At 43.8% G+C, this 24227-nt stretch overlaps 2 protein-coding genes across 18 annotated transcripts; both read right to left on the bottom strand.

Annotated features, from left to right (window-relative positions):
- Positions 1 to 2561: 2561 nt before the first annotated feature.
- Positions 2562 to 13238, bottom strand: dusp16 (dual specificity phosphatase 16). Of its 15 annotated transcripts, none has more exons than XM_079454821.1 (8): positions 13023 to 13238; positions 6742 to 6771; positions 6341 to 6562; positions 5864 to 5999; positions 5035 to 5198; positions 4788 to 4947; positions 4584 to 4707; positions 2562 to 4512 (listed from the first exon to the last, which is right to left on the bottom strand). In XM_079454821.1, the coding sequence occupies exons 1-8, from the start codon at positions 13185 to 13187 to the stop codon at positions 3615 to 3617; spliced, it is 1899 nt and encodes a 632-aa protein (XP_079310947.1). In that variant the 5' UTR covers positions 13188 to 13238; the 3' UTR covers positions 2562 to 3614. The 15 variants fall into 15 exon arrangements, with proteins under 15 accessions (XP_079310947.1, XP_079310946.1, XP_079310944.1 ...); XM_079454820.1 differs by having other exon boundaries at positions 6341 to 6438; positions 6567 to 6771; positions 13023 to 13154; XM_079454818.1 differs by having other exon boundaries at positions 5864 to 6014; positions 6341 to 6438; positions 6567 to 6771; positions 13023 to 13154.
- A 1368-nt stretch (positions 13239 to 14606) lies between these two features.
- On the bottom strand, positions 14607 to 23751 carry pthlha (parathyroid hormone-like hormone a). 3 transcript variants are annotated; one of them, XM_079455455.1, is made up of 5 exons: positions 23659 to 23751; positions 19251 to 19327; positions 18929 to 19052; positions 15554 to 16045; positions 14607 to 15464 (listed from the first exon to the last, which is right to left on the bottom strand). In XM_079455455.1, the coding sequence occupies exons 3-4, from the start codon at positions 19039 to 19041 to the stop codon at positions 15577 to 15579; spliced, it is 582 nt and encodes a 193-aa protein (XP_079311581.1). In that variant the 5' UTR covers positions 19042 to 19052; positions 19251 to 19327; positions 23659 to 23751; the 3' UTR covers positions 14607 to 15464; positions 15554 to 15576. The 3 variants fall into 3 exon arrangements, with proteins under 3 accessions (XP_079311581.1, XP_079311580.1, XP_079311582.1); XM_079455454.1 differs by lacking the exon at positions 23659 to 23751 and having other exon boundaries at positions 19251 to 19622; XM_079455456.1 differs by lacking the exon at positions 23659 to 23751 and having other exon boundaries at positions 14607 to 16045; positions 19251 to 19514.
- Between the last annotated feature and the right edge of the window lie 476 nt (positions 23752 to 24227).

The raw sequence follows: 24227 nt of genomic DNA on the forward strand, positions 1-24227 counted from the left end.
TTCACACCCTACTACAGTGCTACACCCCATCAAGAACCTTCACACCCTACTACACTCCTACACCCCATCAAGAACCTTCACACCCTACTACACTCCTATACCCCATCAAGAACCTTCACACCCTCCTATACTCCATCAAGAACCTTCACACCCTACTACACTCCTACACCCCATCAAGAACCTTCACACCCTACTACAGTGCTACACCCCATCAAGAATCTTCACACCCTCCTACACTCCTACACCCCATCAAGAACCTTCACACCCTCCTACACTCCTACACCCCATCAAGAACCTTCACACCCTCCTATACTCCATCAAGAACCTTCACACCCTACTAGACTCCTACACCCCATCAAGAACCTTCACACCCTACTACAGTGCTACACTCCATCAAGAATCTTCACACCCTCCTACACTCCTACACCCCATCAAGAACCTTCACACCCTCCTACACTCCTACACCCCATCAAGAACCTTCACACCCTCCTACACTCCTACACCCCATCAAGAACCTTCACACAGTACTACACTCCTACACCCCATCAAGAACCTTCACACCCTACTACGCTCCTACACCCCATCAAGAACCTTCACACCCTCCTACACTCCATCAAGAACCTTCACACCCTCCTACACTCCTACACCCCATCAAGAACCTTCACACACTACTACACTCCTACACCCCATCAAGAACCTTCACACAGTACTACAGTCCTACACCCCATCAAGAACCTTCACTCCCTACTACACTCCTACACATGAAGAACCTTCACTCCCTACTACACTCCTACACATGAAGAACCTTCACACCCTACTACACTCCTACACATGAAGAACCTTCACTCCCTACTACACTCCTACACATGAAGAACCTTCACTCCCTACTACACTCCTACACCCCATCAAGAACCTTCACACAGTACTACACTCCTACACCCCATCAAGAACCTTCACTCCCTACTACACTCCTACACATGAAGAACCTTCACTCCCTACTACACTCCTACACATGAAGAACCTTCACACCCTACTACACTCCTACACATGAAGAACCTTCACTCCCTACTACACTCCTACACATGAAGAACCTTCACTCCCTACTACACTCCTAAACATGAAGAACCTTCACTCCCTACTACACTCCTACACATGAAGAACCTTCACACCCTACTACACTCCTACACATGAAGAACCCTGCGTTCAGCAAACGAGTGGCGTCTTGTAATGTCTTCTCATAAGGGCACTAAATCCCTTTCCCTCTCATTCTCCTTCACAACTCCTTCCTGGTGGAACATTCTTCCTAATGCTGTCTGGTCAACCACATCTCTCACAACCTTCAAAAAACTACTTCAAACTCTTCTCTTGTGTGAATACTTCACAGATAAATGTATGTACACTAACCTTCTCTCTTCTCTCAACAGGTATTGTTCTGGAACTTTGTACTTTTGCTCTTTTATGACATGTCGCTTATTGCTCCCTGAACTCTCTGTATGTCGCTGTGGATAAAAGCATCTGCACAATGACTCCATGTAAATGTGTGTCAGCATTCAGGCGCCCTCGTGTGGTGATTTATTAGAAATGCACTCGAAATATTTTTAAGACAATGGAGAAAAAAGGAAAAACCTCCCTCTGGTAATGTTTCTCTAATTAATTTATTTTCTTCAGTAATTGCACAATTAAAACACGTGTTTGTGGTCTGTGATGATTTATGTGAATTACCCTCGAAACTTCTTTTAATGGCGTTAAATAATACATATTTGATTGGCGAGACGAACGTACCTGCGCCCTCCTGTGGTGATTTGTGAAGCTTTTCAAATGACGAAAAAAGATGGATTCATTGATCGCTTAATTGAAATGTTTTTAATTTAATCAAAAGTTTGATTTGTCTGTGTCCTCTGGTGATTTATTTATGTCTCGGGCTGAATGAATTCCCCGGAATCGGCACAAGAGATCATTTACTCGTGTCGTTTTCATTCACTATTAATGAATTTACATTCTAAGTCATGTTGTGAAAAGCAATGATGCGGTTTATTTGTCTTGCTCTATAATGGGAGACGTCCCTAATGGAATCCGTTGATTGTACATGATATGAATGTATATGTGTTACTAACTTTACACACATATATTACTCACTTCGTTTTATCTATGATAGTTTTCATAATTGTAAAATGACAAAATCAGTCAAATAAACGCCACTTGAATGTGGGACTACTTCTCTAAGCGGAATGATTTCTAGCCCTTAGCGTTGTTAGGTGTCCTATGAGTAAAGTCCGTGTCATGTATCTGTGCGCGGATGCGGAGCAGGTTTGTCTGGTGTTATTCAGATTCAGTTTGTTATCATACCAATTTATAATTAATTCATTCTTAATTGTTAAACGATTTTAAGAATGATTTACAATTGGTATTTTTCTGAACTTAGGTAAAGCAAGGGCATTATTAACGTGCATTGATTTATATGTCAGTCTCGATGGACTTATTTCTGAAAGATCCTAAGTGATAAAAGATGTTATAAACGCCTTGAGGTAAAAAGCAGCTTACTTTCATGAAGAGATGATGATGTCCAAACATTAGAGGTGTATTTCGAGCAATAAACAGTGAATTATCATCTGAATCACAATAGCCTTCATCAGAGAGTTAAAACAACTGGACTCGCAAATTGGTTGTTTTTGACATTGACATCTGTCTCGATGATCATCTGTGATGCTTAACATGGGATTATTTGTTCAATGCTTCACAAAGCAGGTTCTCAGATCACTGTACACACCTGTAATAACTAAATAACATTCACAAACACTCAAGAGAAAGAGAAGCAGCAGATTAAACTGCAGTGTGAACATGATGAAGTCTTCAAACGTGTTTGACTGAATCACTCTTTATCATCATAACTCATTCTCTTTCAGTCATCATCATCATCATCATCATCACAACAGCTCATACTCTTCTGTAATATAGTGCAACACGATAACATGAAGATTGATTTACATCTGTACACCACACAATGACGTCCAACATTCATTTACTGTCTTCAGACCACCAGTCAAGAGTTTACACACAATGTTCTTCATGATCCCTTAATCCTTTTGTCTTATGTTCAACAGTCATATGGATGAAGTGAAACAAGAAATGATGGTTAGCAGTCAAAGATGATACGTCATCACTAATATTCTCAAAACTGTGATTCTGGAAAGGAAGTTCAAACCTCTGACTGGTGATGTAATGTGATTATTTTCTGAATGACGTGATCTGTCTGCTTGTAGGATCTGTTTCCTTCATTTTCTTTATGTGCCACATGACACTGAATGACCCGATCTGAGCAAAATGTGTCAAGGTCGTTTGAACATGAAGTGTTGTATTGAAAGAATTCAGTCACGTGACTAAACACAAGAGCTGTGACGGATGACCTGTACTTCAAATAAACATCATTCATACGGTCAATTCAGAAAATCCCGCTTCTCAAAAGTAAGACCTGAGATGGATATTGTCAATGAGCTGCAAGAAGCCCTTATATCTGAGGATCTGGACAGTTCTGTACGGAAGGTTAAACACAGACGCTAAGTACGTTCAACATTCATCTCCAAACACACTTGCGCTGTGACGTCAGTCTGAAGATCTCAGGACACCTCAACGATTTCCATGCTTCCAGAGAAACTGGACCGACTGACCATGTGTGTGATGTCCTCTCTCGAGTGAGTCTCTGACATCCCGTCTCCAAAGTCCATCTGACAGCTCCGGCGTTTCAGCTGTTTCTCAAAGCTGCTCTCCTCGTGCCAGCTCCTGCGAGAGTCGCCGCAGTCTCCCCTGCGCTGCCGCCCGCGCCTCCGCACGCTCCCCGGGTCCTGACTGCAGCCGAATATGGCCGATGTGGAGAAGAGCCGTGCCGAATCGGAGGAAAGGTACCAGCCGCCGGCCACCGGGGACAGAAGGATGTCAGAGTGCCACACCTTCAGCGCGACCGGTCCGGCTTTGGGCTGCTGTGACCCTGACAGGAAACCGGTGGGAGTTTCCTCCATGCTGCCGCTGCGATGTAGTGCCTGACGACACAACGATACTGTGGGACTGCGATTGACTGAAGCCGTCTGCGGTTTGGACGGTGGACTATGTTCTGAAACCTCCTGCACGGGTGAGAACTGACAGAGTTTGCTGGCTGAATCTTTGTAAGTGGGCGGTTGGTGGTGTTCTGGGCCGTCAGGATGAGTGCTTCGTAGCGATACTCCAGACTCACCGTATGACCTGATGTCCAGAGAGAAGGAGCGTTTGGGTCGGGTGTTCTCCTCCGGCCCGTCGGTGACCTGCAGACCCCACATCCCTCGGGTCATCAGATGTTGATCGGAGAGCGACTCCTGTGATCCGCTGACTTCAGACTTCAGATCTTCTGACGGATCCACCTGCAGCACGGCTTTGGGTTTGATCGCCATTGCATTCGCACACTTGAGCTTCTTCTCAAAGTCCAGCAGCTGACCCAAGAAGTTGAAGTTCGGTGAGATTGTGGGCCGCTTCTCTTTCACGAACCTGTAGAAAAACACCAGAACATGTCCAGGTCATGGTTCCAGTTTGGTTATAGAAACAAATCTATGCGGTACCTGTAGGCTTCGTCTAATGTCATGTTCATTCTCTTCATGATGTAAGCGATAGCTATCGTGGCCGAGCGGGAGATTCCGGCCAGGCAGTGGACCAGAACTCTTCCGTCGCTGGCCTTGGCTTTTTCTGACAGAAAACAAGCAAAGGTCAACAGATGGACACAAGACTTTACACCACTGTCAGTGGTTCATGTGCTCTCCTCTCACCTATGAAGTCCACTGATCTGTCCAGCCAGGGCAGAATCTTCTCACAGAAGCTGTCGTTGACCGGCACCCGCAGGAAATGCCATTCTAAGATGAAGTCGGGTTTGGGACACGTGTTACTGGCGTTGAGCACGTAAGCGATGTCATTTTGCTGCATGAGCTCCTGTGATGTCAAAGTTGGTTTATTGTGAATTCATCTCAAACTGTAAATTAAAATGATCATGAAATCATGCGGAGCGCCGAGACGGACCTTGTTGAGAACATCTCTCTGGCAGCCTAGGTACAGGTGAGGCAGAATCCGCGTGGGACCGACGCTTGTGACAGGGAGAGTTGCTTGAGAGATACAGGATGGAACCAGTGTGGATTTCCCTTCGCACAGACCCGGGAACAGATGTGAGAACTCCACAAAACCACCTGTCAATCACCACAGAGAAATGGCATCACAGCTGTACCTCTGAAGAGAATGTTTACCCAAATATATACATTCTGTCATCATTAACTCGCGCTCTTGTAATGTCTTTCTTTCTTCCGCAGAACACAAAAGAAGATCCTTTCAAGAAAGTTGGTCGCCGGACACAAAACCAACGCAAGTTCTAAAGATATTTATCAAGATATTTGGTTGAATGAATGAAAGTCAAAAACGCTAATACATTCAGAACAGAAGTAGGCTAATCCCTGACCCTCGTGACGTTGTGCAAAAAGCTAAACGCTATTATCGCATCTTTGGGTGAATCCAATCGCATAAAAATTATCATTTGGACCACAGGCCGCCATAGACTAGCCCTGTCATACAGGATTGACAGGACGAGTAAATGATGACAGATTTTTGGGGTGAACTATCATTCCAAGTGTTCACTACAGAGTGTGTGACATAATATCCGGACTATAAAGAATCTGGACCTCACCCTAACCCCGCTAAAACACAAAGACAGAGAGGAAGAAATGACATTTCTGTTTCTCTTTCATTTCCACAGACACAAAGCGGATACCGACTGATTTGAATCAACACATGAGCCGCACTTCCTCATTCCCTACAATCACTTTCTGTTTACGGTCACAGTTCACATCATTGTGCAGACCTGAGAGCAGATGAACAGATGGGCAACGTTTCTCCAGCTTGGCCAATAGGATGCTGAGAAAGGCTTCAGATGAAAGAGAGGCGGAGTCAGATGAGCTCTGGTCATACACCACCACCTCTTGACCCTGAAGTTCCAACTGCAACACACAACACTTTGTGTAGTGTTAATCATCATCACACACACACACACGTCACACAACCTCCATTTCAAGCATATTTCAGGAATCATTTATAGATCTAGTCACATGATCAAAGAGGGAAAGATACACAAATAACTGTGGGATGAGGTCACTCAGCAACCTGTTGCTAAGGCCTCACAACGGCTCTTGTGAGAAAGGATGGCGTGTTCATACTTTAAAATGTTGTGCGCAGTGAAGAACAGACACAGATGACATCCCATGAGCGCTCTGGAGAATACAGCGTCTGCATCTGTATGCACACGAGACATTGACTGTGATGCGTTTTGTGTTTGACTCACCTTCCTCTTGGCAGAATGCTGCAGGAGTTCAGTAATTTGGATTTTATCTTGTTGTAATCGTCTCTTCATCAGTTTGGAGCAGTTGACATTCACCGCCTCTAGAATATGACACGTGTTATATTCCACAAACGGACGGCTGTCGATCAGCAGCACGCGGTCCAGACCGCCCTCCAGCAGAGCCACCAGCCCCTCGGGCCCGATGGACCGCACCAAACTCATGACCTACCCGAGAGAAGAGAGACACGTGACCCTCAGCACATCAACGGCCTCATTGTGACTGTAACTGATGATGTCACACAGACTTCACAGATCAAGAACACACGGTGGTCCACTGACTGTGTGTTAGATCAGTGTGTGTGTGTGGGGAGGGTTTGACTTGTGAACGACATCATCTCATACACCTCCTCACTGCTGAAGAACTCCTCAAACACCTGTGGACACAAAGAAAACCTGTCAACATCATCCATCACATGACATCACATCTGAGTGACTGACTTTGGTTTTCCTTTGAAACATACATGTAATGTCATGAACAGCAGACGTGCGTTTTTATTAGATTCCGCACAGCTTCGTTTTATTATCAACACTTTTGATTTTCTCTCTGTTGTTCACAACCCTGTGACTCTTTACACCATTCATTCTCTGAAGAGAAACACCACACAGAGTAGAAAGTTAACAAAGCTTTATCATTGAACGGTTGTGTTGAGGCTTCCCGTTTTCGGCTGGTCTTCGTCTCGTGGTTTAAATTATCTTACTGTGTTTACTTTAAAGGTGTTTGCTCAGAGGGGATGTACCGTCCACCGGTCACGTTCAGCTCTCTGAGCGAAGGTTAACAGCTCAAGCTGTCGGTCAGAGATAACATAACATGAATAGACTTTGAGCCGTCAGTCGACCATCAGAACTCAATCAAACTCTAAATCTATTCTCTGATACACCTGTGTTATGATGACTGAGACACGCTACATTCATTCATATAACAGATGCGTTTATTCTTGTTAACGTCAAACTCTAGCAACATAAAACACTAAACCATTGTGTGTCATCACCGTTCAGCAGGATCTTATCTCTGACAGCTGAAGCGTTTGATTTTACCAGCTAGGGAAATTCTTAATTCCAATCACTTATGATGTGACACAGGATTCCCAAACGCTGATGAAAGAGCACCAAGTTTATAACCTACCCACAATCCTCAGTGACAACACTTTACACCAGGGGTCCCCAAACTACGGCCGTGGGCCGGATGTGGCCGCCAACAGATTGGGACCGGCCCTCTGAACAACGCCCTCTGAGACATATTAACAATTTAAAAATATATATATATACTTCACTTATATCATGTCTATATTTGATAATAAATATTGGCTTTCAGACTCAAATTTCCCTAAGTTATTGCCTAATTATTTGTTAAATTCACCTACCAACAGAATGGTATGCTACCATAATGTACCATTGCGGACAGCTGACGCGCGAACCAGTGGAACATTTCAAAGAGACGGCAAACTGGCCAAGCAGTTGGGAAAGAGAAAGGTCAATTAATATGCATAAGTAAATGTTTTGATGATTTTGAATAGCAAAAATGTCATTATGATAGTAATAACAATGCTCTCAATATCTCTTGAAAAGTAATCATTTGTCTGTACGGTGCAAAACAAATAAACTATTCTACCATTAGGAGGCGTAATAAATACATTTTTAATCATAATTAAATCTCCACAATAATTCAGGTATTGTCATTTTCTGTTACAAACCTACCCGGCCCACTTTTAAAGACAGGGAGAATTATGTGGCCCTTTCAGAAAAAAGTTTGGGGACCCCTGCTTTACACACATGATCATAACCATCTGTTACATCCACATTGATCTGTATGTCAGACTACATCACATTTATGCAATCGGCAGACACTTTTATCCGAAGTGATTTACATTGCATTATCCTATACATATGTTTATAAATATATGCAATCCCTGAGATCAAACCCATGACCTTGGATCATCATCATCATCATCATCATCATCACACGTTCACGTCACATCACATTCATATCTGAACATTTTCCATATTAAACCCAAACACTGCCTCTCTACACACAGAAACACTCAACTATACACTACACAACATTACCACACTACACTATGTACTACAGTATTTACTCCAATTTATCAATTCACTATACTCAACCCTTCAGAAAACACACTTTCTCTAAACATGATGTCACTGTCACACGCGCACGCACACTTTCTCTAAACATGATGTCACTGTCACACGCGCACGCACACTTTCTCTAAACATGATGTCACTGTGACACGCGCACGCACACTTTCTCTAAACATGATGTCACTGTCACACGCGCACGCACACTTTCTCTAAACATGATGTCACTGTGACACGCGCACGCACACTTTCTCTAAACATGATGTCACTGTCACACGCGCACGCACACTTTCTCTAAACATGATGTCACTGTGACACGCGCACGCACACTTTCTCTAAACATGATGTCACTGTGACACGAGCACGCACACTTTCTCTAAACATGATGTCACTGTGACACGCGCATGCACACTTTCTCTAAACATGATGTCACTGTCACACGCGCACGCACACTTTCTCTAAACATGATGTCACTGTCACACGCGCACGCACACTTTCTCTAAACATGATGTCACTGTCACACGCGCACGCACACTTTCTCTAAACATGATGTCACTGTCACACGCGCACGCACACTTTCTCTAAACATGATGTCACTGTCACACGCGCACGCACACTTTCTCTAAACATGATGTCACTGTGACACGCGCACGCACACTTTCTCTAAACATGATGTCACTGTCACACGCGCACGCACACTTTCTCTAAACATGATGTCACTGTGATACGAGCACGCACACTTTCTCTAAACATGATGTCACTGTGACACGCGCACGCACACTTTCTCTAAACATGATGTCACTGTCACACGCGCACGCACACTTTCTCTAAACATGATGTCACTGTCACACGCGCACGCACACTTTCTCTAAACATGATGTCACTGTGACACGCGCACGCACACTTTCTCTAAACATGATGTCACTGTGACACGCGCACGCACACTTTCTCTAAACATGATGTCACTGTGACACGAGCACGCACACTTTCTCTAAACATGATGTCACTGTCACACGCGCACGCACACTTTCTCTAAACATGATGTCACTGTCACACGCGCACGCACACTTTCTCTTAACATGATGTCACTGTGATACGAGCACGCACACTTTCTCTAAACATGATGTCACTGTGACACGCGCACGCACACTTTCTCTAAACATGATGTCACTGTCACACGCGCACGCACACTTTCTCTTAACATGATGTCACTGTGATACGAGCACGCACACTTTCTCTAAACATGATGTCACTGTGACACGCGCACGCACACTTTCTCTAAACATGATGTCACTGTCACACGCGCACGCACACTTTCTCTTAACATGATGTCACTGTGATACGAGCACGCACACTTTCTCTAAACATGATGTCACTGTCACACGCGCACGCACACTTTCTCTAAACATGATGTCACTGTGACACGCGCACGCACACTTTCTCTTAACATGATGTCACTGTGATACGAGCACGCACACTTTCTCTAAACATGATGTCACTGTCACACGCGCACGCACACTTTCTCTAAACATGATGTCACTGTCACACGCGCACGCACACTTTCTCTAAACATGATGTCACTGTGACACGCGCACGCACACTTTCTCTAAACATGATGTCACTGTCACACGCGCACGCACACTTTCTCTTAACATGATGTCACTGTGATACGAGCACGCACACTTTCTCTAAACATGATGTCACTGTGACACGCGCACGCACACTTTCTCTAAACATGATGTCACTGTGACACGCGCACGCACACTTTCTCTAAACATGATGTCACTGTGACACGAGCACGCACACTTTCTCTAAACATGATGTCACTGTCACACGCGCACGCACACTTTCTCTAAACATGATGTCACTGTGATACGAGCACGCACACTTTCTCTAAACATGATGTCACTGTCACACGCGCACGCACACTTTCTCTAAACATGATGTCACTGTGACACGCGCACGCACACTTTCTCTAAACATGATGTCACTGTGACACGCGCACGCACACTTTCTCTAAACATGATGTCACTGTGACACGCGCACGCACACTTTCTCTAAACATGATGTCACTGTGACACGCGCACGCACACTTTCTCTAAACATGATGTCACTGTGACACGCGCACGCACACTTTCTCTAAACATGATGTCACTGTGACACGCGCACGCACACTTTCTCTAAACATGATGTCACTGTGACACGCGCACGCACACTTTCTCTAAACATGATGTCACTGTGACACGCGCACGCACACTTTCTCTAAACATGATGTCACTGTGATACGAGCACGCACACTTTCTCTAAACATGATGTCACTGTCACACGCGCACGCACACTTTCTCTAAACATGATGTCACTGTGACACGCGCACGCACACTTTCTCTAAACATGATGTCACTGTGACACGAGCACGCACACTTTCTCTAAACATGATGTCACTGTGACACGCGCACGCACACTTTCTCTAAACATGATGTCACTGTGACACGCGCACGCACACTTTCTCTAAACATGATGTCACTGTGACACGAGCACGCACACTTTCTCTAAACATGATGTCACTGTGACACGCGCATGCACACTTTCTCTAAACATGATGTCACTGTGACACGCGCACGCACACTTTCTCTAAACATGATGTCACTGTGACACGAGCACGCACACTTTCTCTAAACATGATGTCACTGTGACACGCGCACGCACACTTTCTCTAAACATGATGTCACTGTGACACGAGCACGCACACTTTCTCTAAACATGATGTCACTGTGACACGCGCACGCACACTTTCTCTAAACATGATGTCACTGTGACACGCGCACGCACACTTTCTCTAAACATGATGTCACTGTGACACGCGCACGCACACTTTCTCTAAACATGATGTCACTGTGACACGCGCACGCACACTTTCTCTAAACATGATGTCACTGTGACACGAGCACGCACACTTTCTCTAAACATGATGTCACTGTGATACGAGCACGCACACTTTCTCTAAACATGATGTCACTGTGATACGCGCACGCACACTTTCTCTAAACATGATGTCACTGTGACACGCGCACGCACACTTTCTCTAAACATGATGTCACTGTCACACGCGCACGCACACTTTCTCTAAACATGATGTCACTGTGATACGAGCACGCACACTTTCTCTAAACATGATGTCACTGTCACACGCGCACGCACACTTTCTCTAAACATGATGTCACTGTGACACGCGCACGCACACTTTCTCTAAACATGATGTCACTGTGACACGCGCACGCACACTTTCTCTAAACATGATGTCACTGTGACACGCGCACGCACACTTTCTCTAAACATGATGTCACTGTGACACGCGCACGCACACTTTCTCTAAACATGATGTCACTGTGACACGCGCACGCACACTTTCTCTAAACATGATGTCACTGTGACACGCGCACGCACACTTTCTCTAAACATGATGTCACTGTGACACGAGCACGCACACTTTCTCTAAACATGATGTCACTGTGATACGAGCACGCACACTTTCTCTAAACATGATGTCACTGTGATACGCGCACGCACACTTTCTCTAAACATGATGTCACTGTGACACGCGCACGCACACTTTCTCTAAACATGATGTCACTGTCACACGCGCACGCACACTTTCTCTAAACATGATGTCACTGTGATACGAGCACGCACACTTTCTCTAAACATGATGTCACTGTCACACGCGCACGCACACTTTCTCTAAACATGATGTCACTGTGACACGCGCACGCACACTTTCTCTAAACATGATGTCACTGTGACACGCGCACGCACACTTTCTCTAAACATGATGTCACTGTGACACGCGCACGCACACTTTCTCTAAACATGATGTCACTGTCACACGCGCACCCACACGGATCGTAACACAAATAAACAACCGAAAGCCGAAGCTATACGATTCTAATCGGAGTTTTTGTCGTTCCTTACGAACTTTATACAGAAATTCGGTGCACAAAACTTAAAAGAACATTGTGTACACACACACACACACACAGACAGACAGACACACAAACGCACACACACACAAACGCACGCACGCACACACACACAAACGCACGCACGCACACAATCAGACACACAAACGCACGCACGCGCACACACACACGCGCAGCGGCCTCCATGATTTATTCGCAGGTAAAACCTCACCGTTAAAGTTTGACTCGAGCTCATGTCGAAGCGAATCCTCAGATGAGACGAGCAGTTCTATTAGTAAAGATGAGTACAGAACACCATCATGGCGTCGCGTTGAAAAAAGCGATGAAGAATAAACGTGTCGTGTAGATGTGACGACAAGAGTCTCACCGAACCAACACAAGTGTGAGTTTCTGAGGCGGAGCTTCGGATCTCATTACACAATCACACAAACTCTTTCATATGTTACACACGAATAACATGACAAACATCAAACGTGTTATACCGACTTTAACATGTTACAAGCACATTTCCCGATTCTTCACCAGTACAGACCGCAGGAGAGTGTGTGCTTTACCTCCTCCACTGCCCCGCGCATGCGCAGTGATCCTCGAGTCCGCAGACAGTTGAATGGATGTGTGTGTGTGTGTGTGTGTGTGTGTGTGTTTGTTTCAGGCTTTGGTAGACGGCTGAGCTCCATTGATTTCCGGGTCACAGACGCGTGATTGCGCGAGAGCTTCATCCTGAATAACTGATGCAGTATCCGATCTCAATGTCCGATCAGTCCTCTGTCGCTAGGGGGCTCTCGCGACCACCGTCCTCTCTAAACTCAAAGCGCAGAAGCACGTCATAAATGCGAGGAATAGTTGTAATCTTACTTTTAACCTCGTTTCAACATCTATTTATATTTGTAATAATAAATGTAACTTTTCTCTTAAAAGCAGATTCAGTTCACATTCTTTCATCATTGAATCACTGTCACGTCATTATCATATACAGCTGAGAACCACAAATGAAGAAAATGAAGAATGTTTGTACACATTATAGAATTAAAACGCTGATGATGTGTCATGTTGACCTAAACACTTGATACACAGTTTCAAACAATGATGTGGAAATTATTCTTTAAAATAATGTCCTATTATTCACAGTTTCCAAAGCAGGTGTGTATATACAGTGTTGGTGTAACTACTTACTGTCATTTCATAAGTGAGGGATTTAATAACATTTACTTCTGATGTAATGAAACTAAACACTGTGTGTTATATATGTGTATATACATCAAAACTCAAAGTCTAACTTTAAAATCTGTGCTTTAACATCTGTAATACTTTGCTCAGTTAATAACGTAGTTTTATATCATTTATTTGAATGAATGAAAAGAGCCGTTTCACGTCTTGAATCACTTCACTAATGGAGGTTGATGTAGGATATAGAAGGTCATTAGTAATAAATCATTCAATAATCATTTCTACAGTCATCTGATCACATTATTGAATACGTCATTACTCACTAATACTTGATTATTTCTTCAGAGTAACTTACCCAACACTGGTTACATATGAGCAGATTGGAGAAATGTTCTTTCTGTTGAATGAAAGCTGTGATGTGATGTTGAGAAAATGACACTCGGCTCTCTCTGGGTTTGTAAAGTGGCCTTAAAGTCTTGCTTTCCCTCTCCATCGCCACAAACCTGTGATTGTTTATTTAAAAGGAAAATGTTTTCATCACAATCCAGGAAACCTTGTTGAAAAGCAACCGGCTCCCGGGCTGATCAGAGATCAGGTCACGCAGGTATAGAGCTGAACTCACACAGATGTTTCTCACGCCTGCGGCCTGATGGGTTTCCCGGCTGGTGGAGGTAATCGCCTGATCCGGCTCGTAAGATGAAACCACAGGCACTGCTGAACGTGAAAGCTTCTGTTATGGGCTGTAATTTGCTCAATCATTTTTGCACATCATCCCCCAAAAGACTGAAGAAAAGCAAATTCGCTTCTTGATGCTTGTGTTTCATGATATTGAGAACATCAAAGAAGCTTCTAAGGTTCATCATTGGTTCTCATCTCCTTTCTCCAGAAAAGAGATTTAAAACAACATTGACAAAAGCATCGAGACATTTCTCAAGCACACACACACACACTGAAGACTCGTGACTGCGTTAGAGACTGTCAGATGTTTAATTCATTCAGCTTTTCTCTCAGTGCAAAACAACAAGAGTTATTCTAGAACATGTACATGTGGATCTGTGGATGATACCAGGGTTGTGTGTGCCGTGGTGCCCGTTCAGGTCAGCAAAGAAACACAAACACACACAAAACAAACCCCAGTGTGACGTCCAATCAAAGACAACACCTGAATTCAAACGGACAGCGACACAATTCCTGCTCTACATAGCGGACTAAAGATCCAACAAATACATACTTCCCACGAATTCTATGTCAAATTATCAACATTTCTTGAAAGTAATGAACATTTCTGTCATTTCGTCAACACTCACTATTAGGTTTTCTGATGCTGTCTAGGAAGGCGACTCACTGGGTTGTGTAAGAGAGCCAGCAACATACAGAAACACAAACGTTGTGGAATAAACAACAAAACAGAGGTGTACAAACGGAGGAATGATTATAAACGTCTTCATTCAACTAAACCACAAAATACTTCCATAAACAAAATGACCTGTATATATTTCTATATTTATATATCTAAAGTGCATTATAGTACAAAAATAATATCAGCAGCACCTGATACCTACACAAAATAAATACACCATTCAAACAAAATAAATTACAGGAATTCTGACACCGTGATAGAGGCATAGTCCTACATTTAAAAAGTAAAAGAACAAAATGAACGTAAAGCAAAAGTATTCACAAGGTTTGGAATCTGCAGCTCAATGCGTCGAGCTCAACAGTGTCTTTGTCATTGTTCGGGCCATTTGAGAATATTTACAAGGTAATAAATATTTTCCTCTTAATTTGACATGAATGTTCCGGTTTCCATTTCTGATGTCCTCACGGATCTGAAGAGAAGATGAACAAGAATGAAACAGGAGCTCAGCAAGAGTTGATGAATAACAGAGAAGGTTTGTGTGATGCTGATGATGTTTACCGTCGTCAGAGACTGACAGTGTTTCAGTGCCGGCCCGAGGCGCTCCCGCTGTCCTCCGGCGGTGACGGTCCCAGCGAGCGAGCCCTCCTCTTCCTCTTCTCACCCTCTCTCCTCTTCCCCACTCGGCCCTTCTTCTTCCTCTTGCCGTTGGCCTTCTGCGTGCTGTCTTTGTACGTTTGAGATTTATTGGTTTCCTGCGGTAGGTTGGTGCCTTCCTCGTCCTCCAGCTGGAAGCTGATGTGCAGGTTCTTGGTGCCCCCGGTGGCTTTCGGAATGACGGTGCCCGTTCCCACAGCGACCCCCATGCCCACGTCTATCGGCACAGCGACGGTGTGAGCGCTCCCTCCTCCTCCTCCGCTCTGCTGCTGAGCTTCACGGATCTCGGCCGTGTGCACTTCATGAAGTAACTCCTGCAGCCATATGCGCCTCTTCAGCTCCTGCAGCGTCCGGCCTTTATCATGCATGAGCTGAGCGTGTGTCACTGAACGCTTCCTGACAAACACAACACATTTATAAACAAGATTTTCTGAATCAGATTGTTAGTCTGCTTCTAAAACATCCAGTGTGCCATGAAAACATAAGGAAACACAGTAAATATACTTGATTTATGATACTACAGAACAACGTCTTGGATTGTATATTCACTTTCACATGCACATAACAAACATCTTTGTCTTTTCGTCCCCAGAGGAGGTTTTTTTCAATGTCATCTGTGACTTTTATTGGGAAATTTCAAGATCTAAATGAGATCAGTATGTGTGTTCTGGGATTTGTTTCTAACCACTGCAAAACCTGTACACGCACACACACACACATGCACACAAACGCACACATACACACGCTATGCCTTTTAACCTAAATTCTCATTAGGTGATCAACAAAGGTTTTTACTGTCGGCCGTGTTCAATGTGTTTTGAGTTAAATCCAGAAGGTTTGGCTCATATCCAAACCCCCAGCGGTGCCGTATTCACCCGGCCGGGCCTCCGGTTCCCCGTCCTAAATCAAACCCAAACAAACCACCAGCAGTGCTGATGTCAGCCGCCGCACCGGCCCGTGGGATCTTTAGCTGTTTTCTGACACCTCCACAGTCGACGTGGATCTTTAAACATCAAAAGCGTCTCCAGCCCAAAGTGCCGAAAGCCAATAATCAGAGCTGCAACCTTAAACCGGCAGTAATTCTAAAGAAGGGTGCCATTGCGTCTCGGTTGAAATCACTGGGAGGTGTAAGAGCGGGCAGATCTGACGGCCCCTCGACTCCAAGCGATCTCTGCTACCGTGTGCAGTTTTGGATACTCGGCATTCAGTCCAAACGGCTTGAAACAATTACACATATCTCCTATCTGAGCCAAAGTAAAGCGTACATCAGAGCACTCTTTCAACCCGGAGACCCCGGCGGTGTGTGAGCGTCGCTCGTGTCAGTGTGAACACCAGGGGGCAGCAGAGGGCATGAATCAAACCTTCGGTCAGATCAACCAGCAAACAAAAGATTGATAAAACATGTTGATATTGGATTTGAGCTGCAGATAGATTCTAGATGAGAGTTGTTCCAGACCGGTTACACTGATCCATGACATTATTCCTCATCAGGCAGCGAGTGACGAGTTTTCCTTTCTTTGGAAAGTGTCTTTATTCGTCTCCCGTGGCTCCTCATAAACGCTGTTCCTCTGTGTTCTGATCTGCTGTCACGTCGTATGATTTTCTTAATGTATTCGGACAGATTTATGAGACAGAAATGTCCCGAGAGAGCAAAGCCATGGGATAAAAACCCAAAGCCAATGTGTCCTGAGACGGAGAGAGCTCAGTTCAGACAAACTCTGTGTTTCCATCTCTCTGCTACACATCTGTGATATTCACTCACTATTTCAACCGATTTGACCTCAACCATGATTTTACTTTAGTAACTGTGTTTTTGCTAGACGTATAAACGCCACAGTTTTAAAAGCAGGAATCATTTGTGGTCACTGTGTTTTTGGGGGGTTTTATCAGGGTCACAGAACACTGCCAGCGGGTCAGAACAGTCCAGCCACATTAAAACTAATGTACTCTATTATTAATACATTTCGTTGCACTGTACTTGTATGTGTGTAATGACAATAAATTGAATCGGATTACGAAATCAAATCAAATTATTCACAGTGATCTGATCTATAGATGCGTGTGTTTCTGTGATAAATGTCAGAATGAATGTTCATGTGCTTTACAGGGACACGAGCAGACACACAGACACATGGAAGATGAAGATGAGCGCTGCTTTGTGTTGGTTAAATTGAAAGAGCAGATCTTCCTTCTCTCTCTTCTCCAGCATGCATGCGGTCTGAAAGATCTCTCGCTCGTCTCAGATTCAGGTGGAACGCCAGCGCTCGCTGCTTATAAACGGTGAACGCCCGTTCTGATGAGGCTCTGAGATCACAAACTTGTGTTGTTTGGCCACCGAGCGAACCTTCCAACACAGCAGAACTCTTCCTCGGAGACATCCCATCAGAACATAATCCAACTGATTGTGATTCAAGGTCCAAACCCTTCTATCCGCTCACAGAAATCATTACTGCTGTTATTTTATCAAATCACCCAAATCCTTCATCATTACCGTCACACTTTTAGAGATCATTTTAATCTTAATGATGTTCCAAAAGAGTTTTCTTTGTTCTCTGGTGACTATACGAACACTATAATGTGCACAAAATACAACAAACATCATCTAAAACTGTCTCTCCTAACACACACACACAGCAGCCGGGGTGTCTTTGAACCCTGGATCTCACACACGCTCACATCATTAAAAGCTGATATGAGGTCGGGGAGGTCCTGGCACACATGTGCGGATCACAGACAAGGTTCCATGGAAGCTTGTTTTGCATTCATGGCCCCGGCGAGGGGTCCGCAAGACATAAAAGAGCGTTTGCGCTATAATATCCTCCGCCAGGAGAGGCCCGTTTGACTTGGGTTGCCGCCTAACTCCGAATCAGCAATCCTTCTCTCTATCAGCGGGCGTCTGTCACGGAGCGGGCGGCACAAAAGCACGTCTGTGCGAGCAGCAGGTGGCCTGCGGAGCATCTGGGTGGCATCTGAGGAGCCCGGAGCGAGCGGCCCACACCTCAAACTCTGAGCAAACACACAGGTGGGCACAGACTATCAAAACACCTCACGGCACGATCTCCAAACTTGAACCTTTTCCAGAGCGTCACGGCCAAACACCACACACACAAGTCATGGTCACTTCAACAACAACAATCACTTGATTTTTCTCCTGGATGGGTTATTACCCGTCCAAATGGTTTGAGATATTTTGATCTCTCTTGAGCGCGGCACATGTTTTCATCATTCATGTTTAAACAGAAACGGTGCAGTATGAGAGCATTATATGGTGGCACTTACATTCGACTGCTGAGGGCATCGACGGGCCGGCCGTGATGAGGGACAGGAGAACACAGTAAGAAAAGAGCAAAGATCCACTGCTGGAGAACCCGTCTAGAACACAACATCTTCATCTTCTCTGAATCTGAGCAAACACACACAAACACAACATCTTAAGCGTACAGTATTTGTGTTCTTCTGGGATGTAAATCTAACATTTAAGTGTGATTCAGCTGCTCAATGTTTAATGCTAAACACATCCAACTCCAGAGAGTCCCAGAGAAGAGAGAATCTGAGTCACAACACAAACCCAAAGACGAGCAACATAAGAGAAACAACTTACAACACAATGAGCTTTGTGTGCGTCTGCGAGTCCTCTGTCCCGTGAGACACAACGCCAGTCTCCTCAAAGTTTCCAGGCTGAAACAAATGAATAAACAGCGGCGTGTTAACCCAGGTGAACGTCTCCTTCAAAACATCCAGCATCAAACTCTTCAGTTTTCTCCTTTAAAGTGATCCGAGTGAGCCGTAGAGAATCCAGAGGTGTGTGTGTGAGAGATCTGAACGCCAGTGTTTCAGGTGCTCTGTTATACAGCTCGATGATGAGGATGGGAAACTTTCAGAAGTCTTCAGGTTGAGCGAGAGAGAGAGAGAGAGAGTGGGAGGGGAGGGTAATGGCTGGGGGAGGCCTAACAAAGACTCGGCCCGTATGTAGGCAGTCTACTCCTCTTGTGTTTATATGAGAGAGAGAGAGAGAGAGAGAGATGTGGCAAGGGGGTGGCAGCACTGTGTTAGATATGAAGTTTGGAGAAGGAAAACCTCTCTGATGAACATTGAGAAGTGAGCAGCAGTCGTGTGTCAACACTTAAGAGCCATTTGAGAAACTGTTGAACAAAAATATTTAAGCAAGTGACACAGAGAGCGCAAACATTTGACACACAGATATTTGTCCTTGAAGTAAAAAATGAAGATGATGGTTCACGTTGTGCTGAAACACATCTGACATTAATCTGCTTTGGTCTTAAACATTCAGAAAGTTTTACAGATTCGAACAGCCTCATTAGAAAGACAAATCACAGATGAGATCTCTTTAATATCTCAATTCTTTTCATCATAGACATCATCAATAAGAGCAAATGAGTCTAATGTGTGTCTCAGATGTTTCTGTCATGAGAGTTTCAGAAGAGAACTGAGCTCAGATTTGTGATCAAAAGTCAATATTAGTGAAGATCTCAAACAATTCTCATCAATGTTTACACCTCCAGACGCTTCATGTGTTCCAGTCTCATTCGATTCTCCTTTTATTTCCCCTGAGAGAAACATCACTGAGAACTGAAATCTACAGATGTGTTGTTTCTTCTTGAATGTCTCAAGATTGAAGTAATATAGATATCACACAGGAGAAACATGTGTTATGTCAGAGCGAGTCACCTGTGAGCGACGAGGTGTTGGTGCGGTTCAAGCGTCTCGCTGTGAGGATTAAACCCTTCAGTCTTCTAAACTTGAGTCTCTTTGTGCTTTTAGCTTTGAGACTCTATTGACATTTTCAGTGATTATGAGTTTGGCTTTCTTTCAAACCTCACAGTGTGATATTGTTTGGCATCTGCTGTGTGTGTTGTGAACATTGACTGAAGGCTATTGTTGGCCTTTTGGTGCATGATTTCAGAAACACAGCGGCGCTGATTTTCCTCACAGGCTGATCTGTTGTTTTGGCGAGTCTGTCACTCAACACATGTCTACAGCTTTATAAGCCTTCTGCTGATTTGTCTTTGTGGCGGCACATATTTGAACATCTTAACTCACTGACCTTCACTTACTATGAGTTTAAAGTTTAATGAAAGATTCAGACGCAGTGTAAAGATGGACTCTATGCCCAACCCTAACGTAAAGAATCGCTTTGGTTTCAAAAGAAATTCTTACTTCTTATAAGATGAATCTTATGAAGTTTGAAACCTGACAGCGTCTGAACTCCTGTTTCACTGCACGGACAAGAACGGACTCATCATATATTCAACAGAAGAAAGAAAGTGCTGCGGGTGATGATAGAACTTTAGTTATTGGATCAAATGAATCTTAAATGGCTGATAGAGATCCGATGAGATGAAGCTTTTACATCGGTGGATGTTTCTCAGAACACTGACTCATTACAGCTTCTCTACACATGATTTTCACAGCTGTCTTTTACATTGACCACAGACTCATCCACAGAATGTGAGGAATTCTTCACACAATCTGCTTCTTACACAGCTTCAGTACAAACATCTAAACAGAAGTGTTTTGCTTCTCAAGTAAGAAGATATTTTTGATGTATCAGATTTTTTTTGTACAGAAAAAAAGACAAATGCTTGAAATGCAGTGTTTGACTCATTCTCTTTAAACAAACGAGAACAAGAGATTCTTTGACATGTACTTTAACATCGATTTTATTTGTCCAAAAAAAAAAACGTACACTAACCCTCTCTCTCTTCTCTCAACAGGTGTTGTTCTGGCTTTTGTTGAAACTAGTATCTTTGTATGAGCACCTATTGTACTTTTGCTCTTTTATGACATGTCGCTTATTGCTCCCTGAAGTCTTTGTAAGTCGCTGTGGATAAAAGCATCTGCTCAATGACTCAATGTAAATGTCCATAAATAACATATGATGTGTATAATAATGATGTGAAATGTGTGTTTCAGATGTGTTGTCCGGTCACTGTGTATGGATGCGTTGTGTTTGCTAACACTTTGAGAACCTTCACACGTCACTGAGCTCCGGGCAGGCAGTGAGACGTCTGGAACAATGTAAAGGTCGACTTATTTACAAAATAACAAAACGACTGTGTGTTGTGGTGGACGTCACTCTTCACTCTTTGTACCCGCGGACCGTTCCTGTTTTATGAGCTCCTTCACAGGGTGGGACACTTTTCTCTGGTCTTACATGCCGCTCTAGTTAAGAGTTCAGTCGCAGAGGTCCAGACTACCTGTTTCAGCCCCTGTGGTCCACACACACACACTCACTCGTGCTTATATAAGGCTTCTGCATGGAGTTGGAAAAAAAGACCTCATTCGGGGGCACTCTGGAGAGTATACTTTACCTGCATGTAAACAGGTGAAAAAAGTCTTTCCTGGCAGGAGGCGTGAAATGGGACGGAGCCAGGAAAGCTGTTTTAGATTCATCCAAAATGACTGGCTTCTGGCAGCGAGCGGCATACACAAAACAACTGTTCACTTTTAATCTTACTGCTTCACCCCGTCTCTCTCTCTCTCTCCATCCAAGAGTGTTTTATTAGCATGACTGTATCACTGGATCCATTACGCTCTGTGTGTTAGTTAGTTGGTGACTCAATGACTGATGGGATTAATGCTTCATTCTGAAGTACATGTCACTGGGTCTACGAAAACGCTTAACAACATTTAAAATCAATACGACACGAAAACCAACTATTCATGTTTGTAATATGATCAATTGATCTTGAACATAAGGTTGGTCACGTGACTGCCTCTCTTTTAGTTGTGACTCATTGGATGTCTGGCTGGTCTGAGGATCCAGTTGTTGTGAATTAAGGTAGAATTACGCAACACAACTCAGTGTCTATGAACGCAGAAGTGAAGGTCTCGGGGACTCAAGTCACATGAAGAGCGTGAAGGAGTCGCGTTGGCCGCGTGTGGACTCTGTTCTGTTGGCTTCTCTCAGACTTTCCTCCAGGAGTCATAAAGTATTATATCACACCATTTCCTTTACAATTCACTCTTACATTAATGGACCTTATTTTCATTTCAGAATTATAAGCAGAAAGTGAAAGGCAGGGATTCGGGGTGAAGTCGTGAGATCAGAGCTGAATATGAAATCCATCACAGCTGATGTGTGAAAGCAGTCTGATATTTACATTTACATTTACATTTATTCATTTGGCAGACGCTTTTATCCAAAGCGACTTACAAGTAGTTTTTTTTTATACAGTGTCACATTACTGCAGAGCAATTAGGGGTAAGTACCTTGCTCAAGGGCACTTCAGTCATGACCTGCTGGCACTGAGATTAGAACAGGCAACCTTCTGATCACAAGCCCAACGATCTAACCACCAGGCCACAACTGACCTCATATCTAAACAGATTTAGAAGGTTCTTGGATTCATGTTTGAACGTTTGAACTCTTGAAATCAGTTTAGAGACAGAATCACACACACGGAGGTCAAGTGTAATGACCACAGCAGAGGTCAGAATTAAAAGAGCAACTTTATATCTTGACCAAACCCATCAGTTGGAGACACTGTAGAAACACATCTCAGTTCTCAGTTTCATCTGGATGGTTTAAAGAAAAAACTATTGAGAAGAGAAGAGGGTTCATTGCCAAAACAAAGGTTCATTAATTGTTGTTAAGCAAACACAATATTTTGCCAATGAATAACTCTCAGCCAATAGAGTTGTCTATGACATCGTCTGATCTGACCTACTCAACACTATGGCTGTAGATTAATGTCATCTTGATTTAACAACACAGGCCAAAGTTTTCTCTTAAATGGAATAAGCTTCTCAGGTGTTTCACAGGTGATGTCTGCATCAGATGATGTGTGTCCTAAAACATGACGTCTTTAAGACATTTAGAGAAACAACTGAGATCCCATAGATACCTTTATAATATGCGTGATATGATTCTTATTCAATAATAATTGTTAAAGCAGTTTACATCATTTCTGTCTCTTGAGCTGTGACCATCATCATATCAAACCTAACCTGCAACTTAACACTTTAAATAAAGAAAAGAAACTTACTGTAGTGTTTCTGCTATCAGACGCTGCTCCTCAAAGGTCTCTTAACAATCCATCAGAATGAGATCTGCTGACCCTGCTGAGCTCTTCTGCTCTGACTTGTGAAGCTCAAGTTGAAATTATATACACGAGCTGCTTCTGACATCACAGAGCTGTAAACACACACACACACACACACACACACAACATGCTGCATGAGAAATGAGATGATGCTCAAACACACAGTGTGGGTTGTGGGGTTTTATATGAGACTACATGCCAAAGTAAGTCGTGTATCTTTTTTTGAACACAAAATCACATGTTATTCATTCTTCAGTGTATTTCTGGTGAGTTTCACACCAGGTTTGGAAAACTTCACGCACAAACACACACGCAGACATGTATGCATATATACACACGCAGACTTTCCCAGAAAAGTCTGGTGATCGCGTCACTGGGTAACACGGTGAACCCCGGCCGGCCAGACGACTGGCATGAATGCTCCATCAACTTCATTTCTATGATCATGAAGAGACGCTGGTGTTTTGTCTCCTGATGATCTGTGATGATGAATCCTGGCCCTCGTGTGGAGG

The sequence above is a fragment of the Barbatula barbatula genome (genome assembly GCF_947034865.1).
Source record: "Barbatula barbatula genome assembly, chromosome: 4".
Classification (NCBI taxonomy): domain Eukaryota; kingdom Metazoa; phylum Chordata; class Actinopteri; order Cypriniformes; family Nemacheilidae; genus Barbatula; species Barbatula barbatula.

What these genes read in the sequence shown, in the direction of transcription:
- dusp16 (XM_079454821.1), bottom strand. Translation starts at nt 13,187, where the DNA reads ATGAAGCTCTCGCGCAATCACGCGTCTGTGACCCGGAAATCAATGGAG. An exon ending in AGTTCTTCAGCAGTGAGGAG is followed by an intron (nt 6,563 to 6,741) that starts GTGTATGAGATG and finishes TCTCTCGGGTAG; the next exon opens with GTCATGAGTTTGGTGCGGTC. An exon ending in AGCATTCTGCCAAGAGGAAG is followed by an intron (nt 6,000 to 6,340) that starts GTGAGTCAAACA and finishes TGTGTGTTGCAG; the next exon opens with TTGGAACTTCAGGGTCAAGA.
- pthlha (XM_079455455.1), bottom strand. Translation starts at nt 19,041, where the DNA reads ATGAAGATGTTGTGTTCTAGACGGGTTCTCCAGCAGTGGATCTTTGCT. An exon ending in GATGCCCTCAGCAGTCGAAT is followed by an intron (nt 16,046 to 18,928) that starts GTAAGTGCCACC and finishes TGTGTTTGTCAG; the next exon opens with GAAGCGTTCAGTGACACACG.